This window comes from Lissotriton vulgaris, chromosome 6 (genome assembly GCF_964263255.1).
Source record: "Lissotriton vulgaris chromosome 6, aLisVul1.2, whole genome shotgun sequence".
NCBI lineage: Eukaryota > Metazoa > Chordata > Amphibia > Caudata > Salamandridae > Lissotriton > Lissotriton vulgaris.
The window spans coordinates 783,872,970-783,896,522 of record NC_141694.1 but is presented as its reverse complement, the minus strand read 5'-3'; the positions used below and the strand labels follow the sequence as shown (position 1 = coordinate 783,896,522).

The 23,553-nt window shown below is 46.7% G+C and overlaps 1 protein-coding gene across 3 annotated transcripts in view; it reads right to left on the bottom strand.

Annotated features, from left to right (window-relative positions):
* Positions 1–23,553, bottom strand: part of AK9 (adenylate kinase 9) — a 1,394,796-nt gene that overhangs the window by 1,230,986 nt on the left and 140,257 nt on the right. For all 3 annotated transcript variants that reach the window (XM_086926806.1, XM_086926808.1, XM_086926807.1), the window contains exon 9: positions 15,231–15,305. In XM_086926806.1, coding sequence (XP_086782932.1) covers positions 15,231–15,305 — 75 coding nt within the window. The remainder of the gene's footprint in view (positions 1–15,230; positions 15,306–23,553) is intronic.

Genomic DNA, 23,553 nt, shown 5'->3' with positions numbered 1-23,553 from the left:
CCGCGGCCAGCGTGACTGACTCCGAAATCTGGGGATCACGGCAGATTAGCCCAGCACCATGTGACTCTGGGCAATAGCTTGCTTAATCTTCCCGACGGCCCCCAGCGCCTAGAGACCCTTACGGATTATTATTATTATAAAGTGAAGAGAGTGGAGAGAGAGAGTGGAGAGAGAGAGTGGAGAGAGAGAGTGGAGAGAGAGAGTGGAGAGAGAGAGAGGAGAGAGAGAGAGTGGAGAGAGAGAGAGAGTGGATAGAGCGAGAGTGGATAGAGAGAGCGGAGAGAGAGTGGAGAGAGAGTGGAGCGAGAGAGAGAGAAGAGAGAGTGGAGAGAGAGAAAGAGAGTGGAGAGAGAGAGAGAGAGAGAGAGAGAGAGAGAGAGAGAGAGGAGAGAGAGAGAGAGAGTATAGAGAGTGGAGAGAGTGGAGGGAGACAGTGGAGGCAGACAGTGAGGAGAGAGAGTAGAGAGAGAGAGACGGTGGAGAGAGAGGCAGTGGAGATAGATTGGACAGAGTTGAGAGAGAGAATAGAGAGATAGAGTGGAGAGAGAGTAGAGACTGGCTGACTCAGAGACTGAATACTGACTGACCGAGAGACTGACTGGCTGAGAAACTAATTGAGAGAGAGAGAGTCTGACTGACTGAGAGAGGACTGACAGAAAGAGAGAGATAGAGAGATTGACTGACTGACTGACTGACTGACTGAATGACAGAGAGAGAGAGACTGACTGACAGCGAGAGAGACTGACTCAGAGAGAGAGAGAGAGAGAGAGAGAGAGAGAGAGAGAGAGAGAGAGAGAGAGACTGTGATGGAATTGGGGTCGCAGTGTGTATGAAGCTATGCAATGCCTCTCTAGATTGCTATTGTCTACTAATAAAAATGTATTATCAAAATTTGCTCTTTGTAGTTGCATCTGCTTTTGAAATACTGTATTGTCGCATTGTCTAATGTTTTAAAACAGAAACGAGAAGGAGCAGTGGATGCACTTTTGTCAAAATTGAACGATGAGTGGGCCCGACGTTGTATATCATGACAGGAGTCTGCATCAGGAAACCCACCTAAAATTGGGCAAACTTCCCCGGCGTACTGATGACAGGGACCCTGAAATGAATGAACCACCACCTATGATAGCCTGCTGGCAGACTAAGCCCAACCTTTAACTCCACCATCCAGTGTTACTTATAACGGCTGGATTGGTGACAGTGGCGTAAGAATAGCCCCGCATCCCCTGCAGTATGGCGGGTCGCTGGCCTAGAGAGCTCTAGACTGGCACGGAAGATGGGAGGGGGGCCCCCTCCATGTAGTTTGCAGGGGGGCCCCCTCAAGTTTCGTTACGCCACTGGTGCCGGCGTTGCATGTGGTGAATCATGGTGTTGTTGCCAAAAGAGTACTTTTTGTTAGGGTTCCCCCTGGAAAGTACAGTGCCACAGATTAGACAAATAACCTTTGGCGCATTTACTTTCTTGAGGTCCTTTGGGATTGAAAAAAAACTCCCAGATAATGTGCTCCTTTGGCTTATATGGGGTAGTATCCTCAGGCAGGAACCTCATTTCCTCCTCCTCCTCCTCCTCCTCCTCTTCTTCTTCATCTCCACCACTGTGGTGTTGTGGTGGTCCTTGTGGTGGTGGTGGTGGTGGTGGTTGAGATGCTCCTGCTGCTGCTGCTACTGTAGCCATTTTTCAGTACAAATAGGTACAAATAGGTCTGCAGAATGAGGAAAATAGGTGGAGGCTTTCATCATTTGGAAAACAAAACTGTCCTGAACCAATCAAAAGTGTTATTTTCAGGTCACATGACTCGGTTTTTTCAGCATTTGGAAACCAAAACTGTTCTGAACCAATGAAAAGGGTTATTTTCAGGTCACATGATCCGACGCGCTTACGCTACGCGACCCGGGGCGCTTACGTAGCATGTTCGTATGCGCGTGGGTGCTTCCGGGTGCGCTTACGCGATGCGTATCACGCGGACGCGGCTACGCGATACATCACAATGATGTTTTTGTTCGCGGCAATAGCGCTAACGGGACGCTCACCGGTACGCGCACCGGCGCGTGCCGCAAGACTCCGCTGACCGGTACGCGCACTGGGAGCGCCCCAAGGAAAAAAAAAAAATGAAGAATATACATATAATAAATAGTATTACATAAATATACAATATAGGATTCATTATAAAAATATTATATTTGATAGCAATAGAAATTTGCTATTAAAAAACTTTTGAAATTCAGTGAAAAAAAACATAGGTTTGAGGCCCTATATATAGTTAGGAATTATCATTTAAAAAGTCTATGAAATTCACTGAAAAAAACAATAGGTTTCACATCAGTTATAGTTAGGAATTAGCATTTAAAAAACCTATGAAATTCACTGAAAAAACCATAGGTTTCACAACAGTTAAAGTTAGGAATTAGCATTTAACCCTTTCCATCCTCATGACGAGCTCAGCTCGTCATGAGGCACACTGGAGCTGTGCTGATGACGAGCTGAGCTCGTCATGAAACAATGGGAAAACAAAGGATCCAGCACGGGGGGGGGGGGGAAGCCTTAGCAGCCAAGTGCTTAAAAAACCTATTAAATTCACTGAAAAAACCATAGGCTTGACACCAGTTATAGTTAGCAGGAAATTTTACTGACATAAAACCATTGAAATTCCCACGTTATAGTTAGTTGGACTCACTATAACTTGCGTGCCTGCAATGCACTGCTGATGACGTCACATATTACATCACTCATGACATGGTCAGTGACATCACTCATGACATCACTGATGACTATAACTGGTGTCAAACCTATGGTTTTTTCAGTGAATATATATATATATCTATGATTGTGGCCTTGTGCAGCAGGGTTTGTCAATCTCGGCAGGTTGGGAACAGCGTCTAATACAAAAAGGAAAGAAATCTACAGAAAAACCCAGTTAAAAGGTCAGTTATGGTTGAATCGAGACTCAAAAAACCCTGAAAGAAGTTAGCTATGTGTTGCAACACACACAATGCATGCCATAATGCATATTGCCCACCATGGTTTGCTCTTGATAGACTGCCTTTTTTCCTGTGTCATTGGCAAAGTGGTATTTTGAGAACGGCAGGGAGAGTGAGTTATGGCGTGTGCTGCGTGCATAACAAACCATAACTGCAGAATTGCACTGTTTTTTTTGGCTCTGAATTCACTGAACCATGAATAACAGATATTGGTATCGCTGTTAAGTAATTGTGTTGAGGCATAAACAAGAAACACTAGTGTAACCTGTGGGATAATGTGAGCTCTGAATAATTGAGCAAGAGCATATCTGAATGAATTTGTATGATTTGTCCACCTCTGCTTCCTGTGATTCGGGATTATAAGAACTATACATTTTTTTTCCCTAACACATTTTATTGGGTTTTAGCCTTATACCAGAGTCAAGTCGGCCCACAAAGATATACAGGACTTTGCAGAATTAAACCCCATGATCAACCAAAACACAAAAACATGCAAAGTGTATCCCCAGCCACTCCCCTCCCACCACAAATTATTGGCAATTACTCTATTCAAATGCAGGCCCAGACCCCATCTCAGTCCCATGTGTAAGAATCCACAGTGTGGACAGGTGCCAGTATTATGTCCCTATAATCTGCTAATTTGGGCCATATCTTCTGGTGTTTTTGTGGGCTTTCCCTAGCCTGTAACACCACCGTCTCCAGCACCATGCAGTGGTCCATCCCTCTCTTCCATGTCCCTGTAGATAGAGGTATAATTGCATTCCTCTGTATGACAATGTACCTCTTGCAGCATAAGCCCCAAAAATAGCAAATGTTGCTTGTAGCGACTCCCGCCTACCCTCTGTATGCTATGTAGGAGATGCGGTTTTGGAACTAAAGGAACATCCCAGGCGAGGACCTCTCCCAGGCAGGACGTTAGCCATTGCCAAAAGAGTGTTAATGCAGTACAACCCCATGCCGTATGGGGGAAAGTACCCTCTTCATCCTCCCATCGAAGACAAATGGGACAGCCAATGAGGCTCATGTGCCACAGGTGGCTTCTCATATAATAAGCCCTGAGCAGGTATTTCAATAGGATCAGCCGGAGCTGGGAAGGTATGGCTGGTCCGCGGGGGGCTTCTAGAGGTTTGGTCCAGACATCCTCAGCTATGTTTTAAATATCCTCCCCCCATGCCGCACGAAGGGCTGGTAGTGTTGTGGCGCTACTTGTAACCAGGGATGGATACATTTTTGAGATCTTGTGGGTGTCAAGATATTAACGATTTGCCTTCTAGCTGGCTAAATTCTGACAGCTCACACAGGTAGGGGGAGGTAGTGTGTCACAACTGCAGATATTTACAAAACTGGCTACGGTGCAACTGGTAATCTGATTGTATCTTTTGAAATGATGTAAGCACTGTGTCATGTATAATGTCTCCTTATGTAAAAATACCTATAGGTTGGCCCCCAATCTTGTTTTCTGCTGACGGGTGACAAGTGAGGTAATCCGTGGCACGTGGAGGAAGCCTTGGAAAGAGCTACAACAGAGTCCAGGTCTTCATGCTGTAACAAGAAGGGTGCATGCGAGGAGACAGGATGAGGACACCGGCTGCTCCAGACTTCGGTCCCCGGCTGTTCCACTCTCTGTTTTTTGCATGCGCCCCCCCCCTCCCTTGCTTCGTACACAGCAGCAGTGCAGGGCACTTCATCGACCTGCCGCCCTTCTGACTTGCGGATTTACTCTGTGAAAGCTTGGCACTCAAAGTCTTGGTATTGGGCATCTGCTGCTCGCAGCTCGCTGCCTCGGAGCCGGGACAGGAGCCTTTTTTACGGTAGCCGATGATCGGAGATTGCACAGACTGTACCGGACTGCTACAATTGCAATTGAGATCAGAGATCATACCGGAGTGGCGCAATAGGGAGATCTTCTATAGGAGGTGGCGCCTCTACTCCAGCACAATCTGGTCCGGTCCGCATTTTGCAAGTTGACGATTGAGGCTTGAGGCTCTGCTGCTCTCCGGAGTCACAGTGGTCTGCTGTGGCGTCTTCTATGGTGGCTAGAGATTGCATCGGCGGAACCGGCGCCTGCACATCTCCAGTCTGTCCCTCGCACCCCTTGAATCCCGGGTGCCGAACAGGGAATCATCCTTGAAACAACCCGGAGCGCGTTGTGGGGATCATCTGGAGAGCGGTGGTGAGTTGATGGCAGGAGTTGAACTTTGAGCTAGGACAGAACCTGCTCGCGGGTCCGCGCAGTTTAAATTTTGCCCACTCAGTCCACCCTATTTGCTTGGCTGCTTGGCTACACACTGCTATATGATGCACTGCTTTTCCATGCTTCCTCTTGGCTTCCCGGCAGCCCACCCCAGTCTGCCTTAACCAGGTCGCCCCAGCAGCCTCTACTGCCCCAGCTGACCAGTTGCCTTTGTCACTTGCCCCCTGTCTCTGAAGCTACTGTTCGCTGCCTGTGCAATCATTGTCAGCGAGCGAGTGAGAGGAAACGTCGCGCTGCTCCTCACTCCTGTTCTCGTCTGACGAGCCCGTTGGCACCCATCAGGCAAGGGAAAGGGGAAGTTTCACCGAAGCCCCATTGTCTATGTGTTGAGGCTGCGGAGGACCCTGCGGTCTCTGTGGTCACCGGGGCACTGTCACAGAGCTTCTAGCAGCTCGTAAGGAGCAAGGGGGAGGGAGGAAGGAGCCGAGGAGAGAGGTGGAGCCACCCTTTCCTACTCGACCCTATCACAGCCTGCGGCAAGCTGTGAGTGCACCTGTGGGACAAGACGCTGAGTGACAAACGGGACTTCGCCTGTGGACCCCCTAGGACACTATGGATGCGGGGGATTTTGGGAGCAGCAGCAGTAGCAGTAGCATACGGAGTCACAGAGTCCTTTCCCTGGAATTCAGGAGCCGGGATAAGAAAAAATACTCAAGAGTTCCTCCCATGAAGTGGCCGGAGTAGCACAGGACCAGTCCAGCGCAGTGCTGTGCAATCAGAGGACAAAGGATAAAGGAAGACAGCTATTGGTGAGTTTGATTAAGTTGACTCAGCCTAAGCTTCCAACTCAAACTCCAACGCTAATTTCGACTCCTTTATACCTCATCAACGGCAATGAGCAATCTGCCATAGTGCTACAGGTTGAGCCGGGTGGAGTAGGGTGGAGTCAACTTGAGCTGCGCTGAGCTGAGCTGCTCTCCCCCGCTCTCCCAACGGCGGGAATACTTCCCATACTATACAACATAACACAACACAAACGTTTTAAGGGTTCTCTTCCCCTTCTAAGTAACTGCCATTGATAACTAGGCTTGCTATAGTGCAGTATGAGGTCAGGACATGTCAGAGGAGGTCCGCCGAGTAAAGGAGGCATAAAAAATGCAAATGAACCTCCAAGACGCTAGATGGGAACAGGGAGGAACCACCATCTAAAACCAGGCCAGCAATACAGAGTGACTGCTCCTTAATTGACATACCAACATGCAAATCAGATACAAACAGCTCAAGGAGCAAGCAACAATCAAAAATAGAAAAGAACAACAAAACAAAAAACTGTCAAACCTTGTTCCAGACAAAATTTGCACAAAGACGTGCTTCTTAAAAAATACTTTACTTTCAAATACCAAAGAAATGCCAGGCCTTCAACCACCTCTCGAACCATTCCAGCTGTTACAGTTTACTGGCGCACAGAGAAACAACAACAGCAAGAAAATCCCTAGTCCGACAGTTAGAAGCTTACCGCAAATAACATCAACCCCACAGCATAAAAAAAATTGGATGGCTCAGGACACTAGAACCTGTGGAAAAAAAGGTGGACAAAAAGTTGTAATAGAAACCAATCTAATTCAAGTACACAGGTCCAACGATGCAAAAGAGATATCTGTAGACAAACTAGAAGAGAGCCAAACAGACATCTGAGTTACTGCTGGGATCAGCAGACCAACTTGTGAGGAATACACAATCAGCACCTGCACCGCAACGGACACACCAACGATCTGCGAACAAAGAAGCCAAGAGGCAATAAAGCACTCTAGTGATACCAAAAATAAGGACTTGAGCGCAAAGGAGCACCAGAAAGGAAAAGAACTCTCTTTGGCAGCTCTGGTAACACCACCTAACGCACAAGGGCCCGACCACAATACAACGTTGAGGCCAGGAAGAAAGATAGATAAAGCAGACAGGTCAACAACTCCTTCTTCAGAGGTGATAGAAATAGCCTCATACCTGGGAAAGGAAGAGAGGTAGGATCTCATAGCCGCCTACTCCCAAGATAAGAGCGGAAGCGTGCTCACTGTAAACAAACTGATCAAGACAACTAAAGGCAACCAGGAACAACAGGCGGAGGGGGTGGGCGTGTCTAAGGGAGACCAAAACGTCCTAATAACTCCAGGAACCCAAGAGGAAACACCAAGACATACAAAGTATGAAAGTGCCTGGCCTAGTCTGTTAAAAACAATGCAACTCCGGCGAGAGGCCCTACATTACCAATCGGACAAGATGGACACTCAACTAACGCTATTAGACACATTGGCTGTCTTTGTGGTTGCCATCGACGGGAAGTTGGGTACATTAAATACACTTCTCCAAAATAAGTTTGACCAATCACAAGACGTAAATAGGAGTGGCAGATGTGGATGTGGCCCATTTATTGATAAACTGTCCTCACTTCCACCAACGCTGAGCGATCTGTGCATACAACTTAAAAGGCCTCCACAGTGTCTACAAATCCAACCTCTTGAGGGCCTCTTGGGAAAAGAAACAAATGTCTGAAGGTACACAGAAATACTGGAAATTAACAAACAAGGACACTCCAAATCAAAAGACATCCTAGCCCATACGATTAAAAGAACGGAGGCCAGTGAAACTGGTACGTTAGGTGCTCTACTTCCCGAAGCCTCGGCGGAAGTCAACGCAGACAAACAAATGAACGCTAAACAAAGACGAGCAAAAAAACGTAAAGGCAGAGAAAAAAAAATTCAAACCGGGAAGGATTTATGCATCTCTTTGGGAGGTCCTCAGTTGCAGAACAAAGCATACTCCAACCTGAGAGAGACACTAGCATAGCAGAGACGCCTGCAGAGGTAATAACAATAAATCAAACCACCAACAGAAAGAGGCAAACAATCGTGAAAATGAATATACTTGGAAATACCAGGAGTGAAGATCTAGAAACCCCACTCTGCGATATGCCAAGCACATGTCCCCAACCATCCGTGGAGGGAAATACAACTCTTGAACCCGATCAGAATCGATTACCAAAGAGTAACACCATGACTTGTTCTAATTCCATTCAAACAATAAAACAAGAAAACATCCTGGTAAAAAGGCTTGGGAACGACTTGGAGTCTAAAATGTCAGGAATGTGTAAATTGACAACGGGCAGTCATTTGGCCACCACTACTCAAGTGACCCCATCCTTACATACACGGGTTAAACAGAGAGAAGAAATACTGGCACCTGCAAAAAACGCGGAATCCACGCACTACCTCCCTTGGCTCTGAAAGAACCACCAACTGGCTAAACTGTCTGAACCAAATCAATATATACTTTGTCAAAAAACAAGAGACGAGGTAGAATCTAATACTAATCAGGCAAAAACATCAGTAACATGGGGAATTGAGTCTATATCATCAAGCCTAATTAACAAAGGGGCCAGGAGCACAGACGAACAAAGGAATGCGACAAGTGCCATATGGTTCAATCCGGATTACATCTCGAAAGGAAGACACGACATACTAAATAGAGGTAACATCCTACGGCTGATATCTCATATCCCCTCTCTGGAAGAAGTGAGAACGTCTGACCTGGTCTCAATTGAATTTATAGATGATGACGGAACGGGCAGAGAAAAAAGGAAAGCAACTTGGGCAACGACAGCAATCTCACAGAAAATACAAGCTGAGGCCAACATGTTTAAAAATTGGGGGATAACAATAATGCCATACACAAAGCCAAGATACCCGGAAATATTAATTCAGGTGGTAATGGTGGAGGATCAGGACACTGTTAAAAGTTACAGAATTTCGGTTCTCAGAGGAGCGGTGGGGAAATGCGGAACAAGTAGTGATCAACATTCCAGCTTTACTCGACGGATCGATGATGATAAGTCATCACCAACTGGATTAGCAGATCTAAGATGGATCGCTAGAACAATAAATAACAACAAAAATTGACAAACCGGCCCATACTTAAGAGAGAGTAAGCATAATCAACTACGCATATGTTCATATAATGTTAACGGTCTAGCCACTATAATATCTGACTCAGATTTTGTAAGCTATATAAGATCCTTTGATATTGTGGCATTAGAAGAGACATGGCAAGCAGACCCCCCGCACCTTCATGGATTCTTGCGTTTCTTCACTGGTGCAAAAAGGACAGCCCAATATGGGCACCCCCAAGGCGGCCTAGTGACCTACGTTTCAGCTACAAGTGCCCTCATGGTCAAGGAAGTTGGACCATCTTCTTCAGCGTCAATGGCAGTAAACCTTCTTTTCTCGCAACTAAAACCAGGAAATGTTGAAACTGACCTTACCTTGATCAACGCCTATGTCCATCCAAAAAAGAAAACAAAGGCAGCTAAAGAATTATCCCCCACAAGCATCATTGTAGGAATTTGCGATTCCTAAATTGCGAAAATTAAGGAATCGCAATTTAGGAATCGCAAATTCCTATGCATTAAAAATTCGCAAAAGTTTTAGCGATTTCGTAATTTTCCCTATTTGCGATTCCTTAATTGCGAATCGCAAATAAGGAATCGCTTTACATTGATTCCTATGGGCCTAGAGGCCTATTGGAATCAATGGGAAGGCATTCTCATTTTGTGAATTCGCAATTAAGGAATCGCAAAATGAGAATGCAATTTCAAGGGTGCAGGGGGGGGTCTAACTATGGGTATGTTAATCGACAAGGCTGAATCAAATAAAATGCCCATCCACTTCTGTTTTATAGACTACAAGGCTGCCTTTGACCACATAAATCGGAAAATGTTGTGGTCCAAACTGAATGGTTGGGGGATACTGAGGCCTCTGTTAGACTTGCTGATTCACCTTCACACAGAGACCTGGGTCCAGATAAAGGTGGGCGACGGATCACTCCTGTCAAGGCGCATACCAACCAACAAAGGCCTCAAACAGGGTTGCGTCTTGGCCCCCAAACTATTTATTCAGTTTTTAGGAGATCTTATACCAATCCTAAACAGCTGCAACTCTCATGCCCCCAAGTTGGGAGGGCTTCAATTACTGTGTATTCCCTACCCAGACGATATAGTCCTAATAAGCCACAAAAAGGTAGGGCTACAACATCTGGTGAATATTACACATGGCTATTCTGAAGCAAATGAACTGAACATAAACCTGGAGAAAACACAGACAATGACTATTAGTAAGAACAAGAGAAAATTGGTACTGGAACAATGTACAAATTGATAATGCATCAGTGTACAAATACCTAGGAGTAAAGATTGACAACAGCGGACAGTTTATTGCCCAGAAAACAAGCATCAGAGGCAAAGGTCTTGCTCTGTCAATTTCTTTAAAAACACTAAACAGCAAACTTTCTAGGCTCTCCCTTCTACCTCTGGTAAAAGTAATTTGAGCTAAACTCCTGCCAACAATCACCTATAAGAGTGAAGTACAGAGAGGCAGAGACGCAAAGACCTTCGATAATTCAATTATAGCTGCATACAGAATTATTTTTAGCCTGCCCAAACGAACCTCACCAGCACAAATTAGGCTAGAGTTCGGTGTCCAAAAACAGCTCCTGGCAAGACAGGGGGCATACATAACTATCTGGGATAAAGTACGGAAATCCAAACAAGGAACTCTAAATGAGTATCTATGGATGGAGCTAGAGCAACACCCTGCCTCACCAGCTGTCAAGTATCTTAAAAGTGGCCTGGCAAAATACTGGCTTAAAGCAGCTTTGGGATACCCCTACAAACCATACAACGCTCAAAAACCTGTTCAAGAAAACAATCAAATATCTTTCGTGGGTTGAAGATAAGGCAGCCCTCACAAAAAGATCAGATGACTGTATGACCCTGAACTCTTACTCAACACAAGCAGCACAGAGTTACTTTGGTTTGGGTTACGCTAAAACCGCTAAAATGAGGTTTTTAAGGTACAGGTTGGGCTTGCTACCCTGCATCCGACATTTCCCACGCTGGCTAAAAGACAAAGCAGGCTCCCTTTGCCGGTTATGTGGCTCAGTGCCAGAGGATATGTTGCACTTGTTATGCTCCTGTGACAAATTGTTGGATGAATGAAAACATCTGCTGAAACACCACCTTAATCAACGAGGGATATGTTCACGAAGGGAAGCAGTTCTCGCCTGCTTTGCATCTCAGGACCCACAGTTGAACTGCAGTTTTGTGAAATTTATGAAGGCGGTAGAAAAGAAAATGCCAAGGCCAATTTAATAGGATGCATCTTTGCGATTTTAAAATTAAATGAGAAATTGTGATCACAATACGCTGGTTTTATCAAGCATGTAGATTTATTTTTAAACTTTGATTTTGTACTGCAATGGTTTTAATTAACTATGCAAATAAAATATTACTTATTACTTACTTATTATTATTATTACTATAGTGTCCCACTTTTGAAAGCCCCTCAGCTGGATCACTTGGTCGGAGAAGACTGCCCCACCATAGCGGTGTCTCCCATGTCAGTCTCGCCCACCACCCCATCTTACGGAGGCCATGTGTAATACCACCCTGCTTGCTGGGGGAAGAGATCTTCCCTACTGTAAATCAGGTCCAGCACAGCAGTGTCACCTATCTCTCATCTCTCTGTGGCGTATGCCAGGCCAATTTGCTCCATCCACCAGACATCAATGATCTGCAAGTGGAAGGCTGTGTAGTAGGACTGTACATCAGCAGCAGCGATGCCCCTCAATATCTGGATTGAAAGCGGGTCCAGAAAGCTAAGCGGGAAGCCCCGCATCCAATAGGGAATTGACCCGGAAGTGCATTAATCAGTCAAAACCACAATGGAGCAATAGTGTAGGGGTAGTTCTTAAGTTGGTAGAGCAAGCAGTGTAGAGAAACCATTTTGAAAATGGCCGATCGACCAAGTAGGGATAATGGCAATGGGGACCAGGTCTTCACCTTTCCTTGACTTGCAATAACAATGGAGCCATATTTTGGGTCTATTAAATGGTTGGCTCCAGAGAGACAAAGAACTATAAAAACATGTGTTTAGATTCTCAGTCATAACATACTGCTGAGAATCCACTTTGAAGCGGCGGGAAAATAGGAACTCCAAAGTTTAATCTCTCTCAGGAATAGATCACCCAGGATTTTGTCTATCCCCGGAGCTTTGTTGGGGACTATTCCCTTAATTGCCAAATTTATTTCCTCCACTGAAAAGTCTGTGGACTCTTCTTTTGCATAGGTGATGAGCCCTGGAATGACAATATTGGGGCTCACCACACCTTGTGGGCTGAGCGGCTGGTGGTTTTCCCCAACCCAAAACTGTCTTCCCGTGTTATCTTCCTGATCTCCCTTTCGTGTATAAACTGGTGAAGTGTGCCACCCTTTCTTTAGCTGCAATGTTATTTTCTATGATACTATATCCATCCCTGGTTCTTGGTACTACCACATTCCAGAAGGAACATTGGTCTTTCGTTTTGGCAGCATCTAGGAGAGCCTCCCAAATTCCCTGCTCCAATTCTACTGCCCTGTTCCGGTTATAAATAAGCTCCTCAGATTCGTATACATCCGTGTGTGGATTTCAATTATCTCTCCGAGTGACTCATGAGTAATCCCTGCGTTAATCGATGGTACCATACTCTCCATACTAACAATCCTGTAAATCTCATTGATAGTCTCCTGGGAGTGTTCTATTGTTCTTCATCTGACTCTATGGCTGTTGCTTGTAGCTCTCAGTCGTCTATTGAAGGGCTCCCCTAAGAAGTTATGTTATGCACTAAATGAAAGACTTCGTTTGAGAGTCATGGCATTTTGGTTGCTGTCCAATCGTGGTATGACCACCATATCCACAAAAAAATGGCCAAAGCTTAACGTCCAACATTATGTAATCAAATAAGTTGCTGTGATTTAACCAGTTAAACGTGTGATTACCTGATTTATCAGAGACCGACCTGCCATTACAAGCATGGACCCCCTGGTTTAAGGTAAGGGCATTAATTTGGACTTCTAAAGGGATTCATTTGTTGATTGGGGGTATTTCCAACTCTGGTATAGACCAGCTAGCATCCTCGTCTGTTGTCAGTGCAAGGTTTTCTGTACTCAATGGTTCAAATTGACAATTAAAGTCTCCCCCTACTATTTTCCTTTTTGAAGCCAGGAGTGAAGTTAAATGCTCATTCAGTTGGTCCACAACAATTGATTCTGTCCTATTTCTGATAGGTCTACAGTATACATTGTATATGTAATTTGTCACATCCGGGTGTGTGGCGAAGCTAAAGCATGTGATGTCTGGAGAATTCACTGTAATCTCCTTCACCAGGCCTGTGATGGTGGTTTTCACCCATATTGTAAGAACCCCTGAAGGCCTTCCTGACCCTGTGGATGTGGCTGCCTTGCAAAATCTCACAAACCTGTGCAGTATAGGGGCAGCAGAGATCATGGGCCAGATGTGTCAAAGGGCTTTAACCCATTCTGTGTCCATGGGAAAATGCTTTAGTACATATGGCTTCATGTCTCTTGAAAGAGACAGACGTCATATTGATCAATAAAATCACACCATTCTGGAATGACTAATTTAAATGCCAGACCAGCTGTATTGCAGGATAAAAATCTTGTTGGCATAGGGACCTTATCAGGGGGACCTGTCTAAAACAACATATGATGGAAGGACTGGTAGGTAACTTGGGTAGTTTGAATACTATTGTTGCTAAAGGTCATCCATGTAAATGATAAACCATCAAACACTTTACATTCAGTTTGGCATAAAGCAGCTCCACTTGCTGTGTTCTGCACAGTGCTAGGTGAGAGTCAATTATTGTTGTCCAGCCCAGATAATGGTGTAAATCTATTGCTAGTTGGTACGGTGTAACCTTCTGCAGCATTACGTTCTTGTCTCACAGACCTTGCTCAACTTGGCTGAATGGGCGGGATCGGTCTATGAAAGAATCCAAGTGGAAGGTGCTGATTACGCCATCTGTCTTGCTCAGCCTACAACCAGTTTTAATCAACTGATATGCCAAGTCTGGATATCTACATTTTATAATCACACACTCCCCTTCAATAGTTTTGGAGATATGTTCAATCCAAATATTTATCCTTACTGTGGAGAAGTGTGGCTCACCGATTAGAGCGGCAGACCCTGAGGCAGAGGTCTGGCCCGGGACCAGGGTTCAATTCCCGACACGGCAGGGTCTTGGGCTCAATGTCCACGGACTCGATAAATCTCGCCTAAGTGACTACTCTAATCATGGGTCCCACTCTGCAACTCTGGGCAATAGCTTGCTTAATCTCCACAACGGCCCGAAAGCGCTAGGATGCCTGACCTCACCTTGGAGGTGCCCAGTAAGGGGCATCTCACAGGGAAGCCAGGAAGGGTTCCACAGCGGTATACAGCGCCAAGATACCTTCTAGGTGATAGTGCGCTTTACAAGTATACTCACATTTACATGTACATGTCATCAAACTCAGGGATGGGAAATGTAGTGTTCCGGGATAGCCAGTGGCACACTCTGTTTTCCAATTCCCAGTGGCACTCCTCTCAGTCATGGGAAAGTGTAGGTACTCCAACTAGGACTGCTACATAAGGGCAGCAATCGGGCTGTCTCTGCAGCTCAGCAACACAGGCCCAGCTAGGGTGTGTCATCCACGGGTGTGCAAAGATGCAAAGGTGTACAAAGAGTCATGTCTCTACACAGCACAGCTCCGGCAACCCCACTGACAACTCATTCACTCCACTCTACTCTGACACCCTGCCCGCCTCTGGGAGCATGCTGGGAGCAGTGGCAGCAAACAAGAAACCTACAGGAACTGGGCCGAGTCAAACCGGGGTGAGTGGCAATAGCGTGTCTATTACGTAGGCTTGCAGAGGGAATCGATTCAACCGGGCCAGACCTCCCTAAACACACCAGCAAGCCTCCGGTGTTCAAAGGTATTCAAAGCGCCTCCCGGCTAGTATTTGTGGGTTGCAGCTCACTCTCCTTCCTTGCTTGAGCATGCGCCACTGAGTGGGTGGGCACCAGCACGGCGTCTTGCCGGTTAGGGTAGGAGTCTAAAGGCCTTACTTAACAGGATGAGTTACAAATCATAATTTCAGGTTAATTAAAGTTAAAATATTTATGCTTTGACTTACCACATACAGCTCCTCTGCTTTCTTATTTCCATCCAATTCGAAACGATACTGAGGGTCATGTTCCATCATCAGGTCCTGAAAAATGGCAATCATTTTAAAGCACTTAAAAGAAGCAAAAATACCATATTTTTCCATCAACATCGGACAGGGACTTGACAGCAAATATTAACATATGAGGGAAGAGGGGGAGGTCAAGCCACCCTAAATCATTCCTAATCAAACACTAACAGCCAGATTCATAAAGCAAAAATCGTCTCGCAAAGGGCCAGATTCTGCGAATCTGGCCCTTGCGATTCATCATCCCAAATGCAAAAATCGCAAAATTTGAAATCGCTAAATTGCGAGGAATTGCATTTAAGGAATCTCTATTTGAGATTCCTTAAATGCAATTCATGAACCACTTTAGAATTGCGAATTCGCAATTTTTGGCCGCTATTTACCGCGAAGTCTGACTTCGTGGTAAATAGCGAAAACTTTGAAAAATGCACTTTAGTGCATTTTTCTAAGTTGGATGTTACACACACACATGTCCTTTGGACATGTGTGTGCGCAACACCAGTGTAAATCATCATTTCAGGGGTGCTACAGGGTGTCCTTTGGACACCCTGGCACCCTTTAAATCGCATCCTTATTTGCGATTCGCTAATTGCTAATCGCAAATAAGGATTGACACCCCATTCATTCGTATGGGCCTTTGGGCCAATTGGAATGAATGGGGAGTCCTTCCTTATTTGCGATTAGCAATTAGCGAATCGCAAATAAGGAAGCTGTAGGAATCGCAATAAATATTGTGATTTCTACATGAATCCCGTTTTGCGAGTCTTTAATAGCGATTTCTTAATATTCGCTATTAAGAAGTCACAAAACATGACAATGATGAATCTGGGGGTAAATCACAAATGAGTATGGTAGTTTCAGAGGAGAAAAGGTCAACTGTTTAACTATTTGGGTATATAAGTCAGAGTTTCAAATGACAACGTCACAGAACCACTGTCAGAACTTGAGGAAAGACCATTCTAATGGAAGAGGAGGCCTCACACACATATTTGTGTCATGCTTCATCATCAGCAACCTCTCCACACCCTGGTAGGTCAGACCACCAGGGCAGAATCAACCTCCTGCCTGACCTGAACAGGAGGAAGTTCTTATATAAAAGCTACCGGACACAGTTTTGTGTAGTTTAAATCACTGCTTTGGTACAAAATAGCATACTTTTAATGTGTTTAATGGGTTGCAGTCCTTATCGTAAATAAACAAATTTTTTATAGTGAGCCAATGGTTGCTCATTTTTATTTAAGGTCCAAATTAAAAGCTTTACACAGTGTACCAGGACAGTAATAAAGCCTACATTTCCTTGGTGCCACCTACTTGGCAGCCATGTTTAGGACCTAAAGAATAAACACAACCCTAGATTTAGAGATTCCCACAACACAAATGTCAATCTGTCATTCTTAGTTTCATGACACCAGGACAGGCAGCACCACTAGAGCTGCATAACACCAGGTTCTATCCCTGATGAAAGAGTTTACAGTCAATTTTCCTCACAAGGACTCGATTCAAGCCATTTTGGATACCGTTTTCATGAATGCCTTCCTACAGAAGCTAAGTCTGACATAAGATTCAAGCATCATCTCACTGATGAGGCCCAACAAGGCTTAATTTGGTTTGGATTGCTTATGTTCTCATATAGAGCGGATGTGACGTGGCAATTGCAGGTTAGACTGTTTCTACTTGGGAAAGGCCAACACTGGTTTTCATATAGCTGCTCCCTGCCCGGAGTGTAGCAAAAAGATGATGAAATGGAATGTGACCCAGAGTAATCACCAGTGGCTGAGACTAATTCAAGCATTCATTCAGTCTCTTTTTAGTTCCTTCCCTACAAAAGCTGCAGTAAAATCCATTTCACCAGGGACAGAAACTTCTTAGAGTCAGCATTGAAACTAATCTTACAATAATAAAACACACTAGTCTACACAAATATGTAATTGTAATGATTTTAAAATCCTCCTAAAGCCCGTCTAGTCATGCATTTTAATAGTACACTATGATGATGAGAAAATGTCTCTGGTATTTAAAAGGAAGGTGTTTTAACAGCACATACTCTGAAAGGTACACATTCACAAGCAATGGTGGAAATGCACCTCCCTGGGAAATCAGGGTTCCATTTTCCATACCACCCTACCAGATAAATCTATCTGTCTGTAGATTCATTTAGTTTTTGGTCACATTTTATCAGATGGCCCCTCCTAGAGCTGTGCCTATCAAGGACCTTTAGCATCGCAATTAATTCAGTGATGATGTTGTAAAATGTTTGAGCCATCTCTGGAGGATTTCATGTAACAATGTCAGTAAATAAATGCTGATTCTTAAGGTTATTACCACAGCAAAGCACATTAGACTGCCTCCGCTGCCATAATACTGGGGAGAGAAAAGAATGTTAAAATACATAATCTGAAGCACTACATTTTCTGCACCGTGACCAGTAAGATAGGTGGGTCTGGGAAGATAATACAGACAAAATTAAGGAATATTTGTAATCCCTGGGGTTCACAGAGGTGGATCTCTTTGACTCCTAAGAGAAAAGCAAATGCCCTTCTAACTTCCATGTGATGCATAAGGTGCAGGATACTCACAGGTTTAGTTTGTGCCAGGATTCACGTAAATGTGCCTCTTTTACTTTTAAATAATAATAATAAGCAAGTTTGTAAAGCGCCTGGTTACACTAACTAGTGTGTCCCTGCGCTGCAGCGCAGCTTCGGCACAAGAGCAATGGTAGGAATCAGTGTCCCGAAGACCTTATGTGCGGAAGAGCCAGGTTTTCAGCCTCTTCAGAAAGAGTAACTCCGATGGTTCATTTTGCAGAAACAGAGGGAGTGCGTTCCAGTGCTTAGAGGCCAGATAGCTAAAAGAGCTAGCTCCCATTCTCGTTCTTTTTGCCCTAGGAATCTTGACCCGACCAGTTCCAGATGATCTCAGATGTTGGATCGGAATGTAAGGGGTAAGAAGATTGGGTGGGTATTTAGGCCCCTTCACTGCAGGATACGGTGGCTAATAAATAAGGCTTTAAAAAGTATTCTCTCCCTGAGTGGTAGCCAATGGAGAGTGGAGGGAGGGCATTCCTCAAGGAGGATCTCGTGGGCAGCATCAGAACAAGGCGGGCCGCCGCGTTCTGAATGCATTGAAGTCTGTGTAGACATTTGTTGCTAACTCCTAGATACAAAGCATTACCATAATCTAGGTGAGAAGTTACCAACACGTGGACTAGGGTTTTCTTAGCTTCTACGGGAAGCACGTCCAAGGTCTTCTGCAGCCCTTTCAAGATTCCAAAGCATTTCCCAGCCACCATTCTAGTATGACTCTCAAAGGAGAGCTTGAAGTCAAACAACTTCCCCAAATTCATAACCTGATTTCTAGGGGCTGGCGTAGGGCCCAGTGCCCATGGTCACCATGCGGAGGGAGCTTTTCCCACCACTAGGACCTCGGTTTCACTACCATTACATTTTAGACAGTTACTTGTCATCCAAGTTGCTAGTTCTTGTAGACAAGTGGAACAATTGGTGGCTGCATCTTCAGAGTATTATGACAGTGAGACCACCAGTTGCGTGTCGTCAGCGTATAACACAACACTGATACCATACTTTTCAATAACCTCTGCCAATTTTTTTTTTTTGTTTGTGTATAAGAGATTTATTGATTTTTTTTTTAAATATGTTTTATTGAAACACTTAACATACAGTTACATCACTGTGAGCATACTTCAATGAGGGAGCGGAAATCGGACCAGCATGTGCATTATACATGGAAACAAGAATGTCAGTCATTAATCCGGCAATTACAATCGTCATCGAACTAGGCAATTGGCAATATATCCAGATGACATTCCCTCGTTACACATCATTGCATGTGGCGTCATCTATCCCACCAGAACATCCGGCCTACCCTGTCGTCCAGGGTGCGCCCTTGGTTTGTTGCCCTCTGTGCTGTCACAACCTCATACTTCGTGTTACGGCGTGTTGTTCCCTACAGAAGTGACCTCTCCGGGCGGGTCGGTCGTTGAGGTCGGTGTGGTGATGTTGCCGTCTGTGAGCGCTTCATTGCCATTGTCGTATGTCAGCAGATGAATGTGGCGTGGATTGCCGTATGGCATGTGTTCGTGTATGTGCTCACTGATCATGAAAGTGCAGCGCTGTCAACTGGGGGGCAGCAGTCTGTGAAACCAACCTCCGAACAGAGGGGGGAAGTAAAAGAAATATCGGGGAGGGGGTGAACATTAACTCGAGGGGAAGGGGGTGCTGCGGTACGGCTCTGATTGTCAAAGTCCCGTGGCTATGTGCCGTGTCCATGCGAGATGGGGATGTTTTGCATGTGTGAGTCGGTGTGTGTGGATGAGCGGCGGGGTGCGTCCAATACTGGGGAGGTGCAGTTCTGCGTCAGCAGGTTGCATGGTCAGTCGTTCCCAAGGGGGGAGGAGAGATGGGGGGGTGTGGTGGACGGAGGGGGGAGGGGCAAGGCGAGGGTGCATGACTCCGTGTCCCATGTGTGTGTGTGTGCCAATCGCCAAGTTGCTACCGTGAGTCTCTCCCCATCTGCGTGTTTTCGTGCCATAAGGGGGGTCGCCCTGTTTATGTTATGCCCTGCTCCTGACATGCCTTGCTGAAGGCCTGTAGGAGATCTTCCCAGGTCTGTGCAATCGGTATGGCTCTCCGTCCCGCGATCTCTTCTCTACGGAGAACCATGCCTTCTGCTGTCGCCCAGTAGGTGAGAGACGCGCACCAATGTTTCGTCTGCGGTGGATTTGCGTCTTTCCAATGACGCGTTATGAGCCATTTGGCGGTTATCAGTCCCAGATCCCAGAACCTGGCATGGGCTTTGTTTTGCTTCTTCCTCTTGAATAACCCCAGCACGCAAGTATCCCAAGTATATCTTAGTTCTGTTCCTGCACCTTTCGTTAATAGTGCAGTGACATCCTGCCAGTATGTCTGCAGCCTGGGGCATGCCCACAGCATGTGCAGAAGGTCGGCGTTTAGCAACGAACAGCGCGGGCAGCCGGAGGTGTCTAATGCGAAGTATCGATTAATTTTATCGGGGGACAGATATGCCCGGTGTATGACGTAGAATTGTATGATTTAAAATCTCGAGTTGCGGGGTATGTGGCGTGGTCCTTCCAGGATTCTCTCCCACTCCTTGTCCGTCCAGTCCCTCCCTCTGTCAGCCGTCCATTTGTCTCTCAACGGTTGGAGCGTGCATGTTGTGTGTGACAGTAATGCCTGTGCCAGCCAATGTATCACATGGGACCCATTCCCCATGATGTGGAGGTACTGCATCAGCAGGTGCGTCTGAGGTTCCTCCGTCATGTCTCCCCAGTGTCTCGTGAATTCTCGGATCATAGAGGCATGTAGTAGGAACTGCCCCGTCGGTAAATCAGCGTCCTCTACCAGGCTGCCAAACGGGATCAGGGTGCTGTCTTTGTACAAATCTGCCATCGTTTCTATCCCCGCACGCTCCCAGCTTTCTAACAAGGTCGCAGTGATCACTCCTCCGGTTCTGGGCGTGCCCTGCAGCGGGAGTGCTGGGGCGTAGGATGTGACCTCCCGCGTGAGTCTTAGTGCGCGTTTGTAGCATTTAAGTGCCACCGTGAGGTGTAGCGTGTCTCGCGGGTTGCTTTAGCTAAGGGATGGAACAGCGCGAGTGCCCGTGCTTGGGTCAGGACCGGTGTTTCCGAGGCCGTATCGTTCAGGTTCTTCCCCGCGAGCCAGCTCACCACCCATTGAAGCTGCGCCGCAAGATAGTAAAGTTCCTGATTGGGGACCGCAAGGCCCCCCGTTAGTGTCGGGGCGTATAGTTTTTTCAGCGCCACTCTGGGCCTCCCTGTGTTCCAAATGAGCGCCCGTACCATATTCTCTAGCTCTCTGAAAATCCGGGTGGGAACGTACACCGGTATATTAGAGTAATAGTAAAGGAGTCTCGGTAGTGCTATCATTTTCGTGAGGGTGATTCTGGCTGGAACATTCAGTGGGAGTGTGCCCCAGAAAGCCATTTGGGCTCGCAGGGAGGAGATAGCTCTGACCAAGTTGCCGTCCAGCATGTCTGCCGGGGACCGGTAGATATGGATACCTAGGTATTTGAAGGTGTCTGCGTGCCAGGTCAGCGTCGTTCCCCCAAGTCGCACCTCACATTCCTGCATGTCGTGGTGAAAGGGGTAAACCCCGGATTTCCCCCAGTTAACTTTTAGTCCCGAGTGGGCCGTGAATTCTCGTAGGGTGTCCGTGAGTCCTTGCGGTATCTGAGTGAGGTCTCTAATGTAGAGGAGCAAGTCGTCAGCGTACATCTATTAATGGAATGCCCCATTCTGCGCCCTGCCTCCTCAGTAATTCCGCCAGCGGTTCCATCGCTAAGGAGAAGAGCAGTGGCGACAAGGGGCAGCCCTGTCTCGTGCCCCGCCTGACTTGTATGATATCTGACAGGAGGCCTCCGATCCGGACCCGTATGTTGGGCGTCTGGTAGAGGAGGCCAACCATATCCGTGTACGCCTCCCCCAGGTCGTACTTCTGCATTACAGCTCTGAGATACGGCCATTCCACTGAATCGAATGCCTTTTCCAGATCTAGTACAAGACATCCCGACCGTGGCCAGGGCGTCCTCGCATATTCCTGCACCCTAAATAGCCGGCGGATATTTTGCGATGTACTGTGTGTGGGTACAAAACCGTTCTGGTCTGCGTGAACCAGTGTTGGCGTGTATAGGGCTAGTCTCCGGGCCAGTGTGGATGCTAATATTTTATAGTCGGTGTTCAAGAGGGCGAGTGGCCTGTATGAACCCAACTGCGTCCCGTCCTTTCCGGGTTTTAGGAGGGAGACCAGGGTGGCTTCATTTAAGGAGGGCGGTAACGAGGAGTCTTCTATCGCTGCCTCATACATTTTGATCAGTTCAGGGATCAGAAGGTCCGGATATGCCTTGTAGAACTCCGCTGGGAGTCAGTCGGGCCCGGGGATTTCCCATTGGAGAGCGCCGCTATGATCACCCGGAGTTCCTCTGAGGTGATGGGTGCCGCTAGGTCGTCGCGTTTGGCGTCTCTGAGTGTCGGTAGCTGTATCGAACTGAGGTATTCCTCAGTGTCCGGAGCAGGTGTAGGCAGGCAAGAGCGGTATAGCTTGCCATAGTTGTTAGTAAACGCGCAATGTATCTCCTGTTGGGTGTGTAGGAGTGCTCCAGCGGCTCCCAGTATTTTCGTCACTGGTTTTGTCTTTTCCTCCCTGCTAATTAACCATGTCAATAGCTTGCCTGGTTTATCTCCTCTGTCGTGGGTGCGTGCCGCGTGGGCTGCATAATTCAATTCAAGCACCGCAGTCTCTCTATTAGTTTCTCGTGCTCTGCTTGCGCAGTTCGCAACTCTGCTCCGTCATCCCTCACCGTATCTTGTTCATGTCGTAGCAGCTCTGCCTCTACCCTTTTGAGGTCTTTTTCAACGCGCCGTTTAAAGTTGACCTGTGTGCCCAGGCACTGTCCCCTTATGACCACTTTGAACGCATCCCATTCTATCTTGGGGGTGGTGGCTGTGCCCGTGTTCTCCTCGAAGTAGTGCACTATGTGTGTGAACAGTGAGTCTCGGAAAGGTGCGTCCAACAGGAGATCCGGCTGCAGTCTCCAGGTGGGGGCAGGAGGATGTGTGTTCGCCCATGTGATTTCCAACATGTGGGGATTGTGGTCGGAATGCGTCCGGCCCATGTAATATGTATCCTTTACTAACGGGAGTAGGTCCTCAGTGAGCATGTACCTGTCCAGTCGTGTGTGTAGACCATGGGCACCCGAGTAGTATGAGTATGTCCGGGTGTTCGAGTGTCGGTGTCTCCATACGTCTTGCAGGTTCCAGTGGGCGGCCCAGGCCTTAAGGGCCTTCATGGCGCCTACTACTGGTGCATTGGGTAATGGTGGGAAGGAGCGGTCCAGTGTGGTGTCTAGCACACAGTTGTAGTCCCCTTCCAGTACCCAGGGGATCCCGTGCCAGTGCGATAGGGCCGTCAATACTCTCGTGAAAAAGCCCTGCTGGTCTGTGTTTGGGAGCATAAATCGATGCCAAGACTATCGGGCGTCCATCCAGGCGCCCCTTCACAGCCACCAGCCTCCCCTCTCCATCTATGTAAGAGTCTTCGATGTCGAACGGGATCCCCGGTCTCATCCATATCAACACACCTCGTGCATAGGAGGAGAACCCTGTCGCGTATAAGTGTCCTCGCCACCATCTGCGTAGTGTATGTACCTCAGGTGCTGTTAGATGTGTCTCCTGCAAGAGTGCTATTTGGACCTTATGCCTCTTCAGGTATAA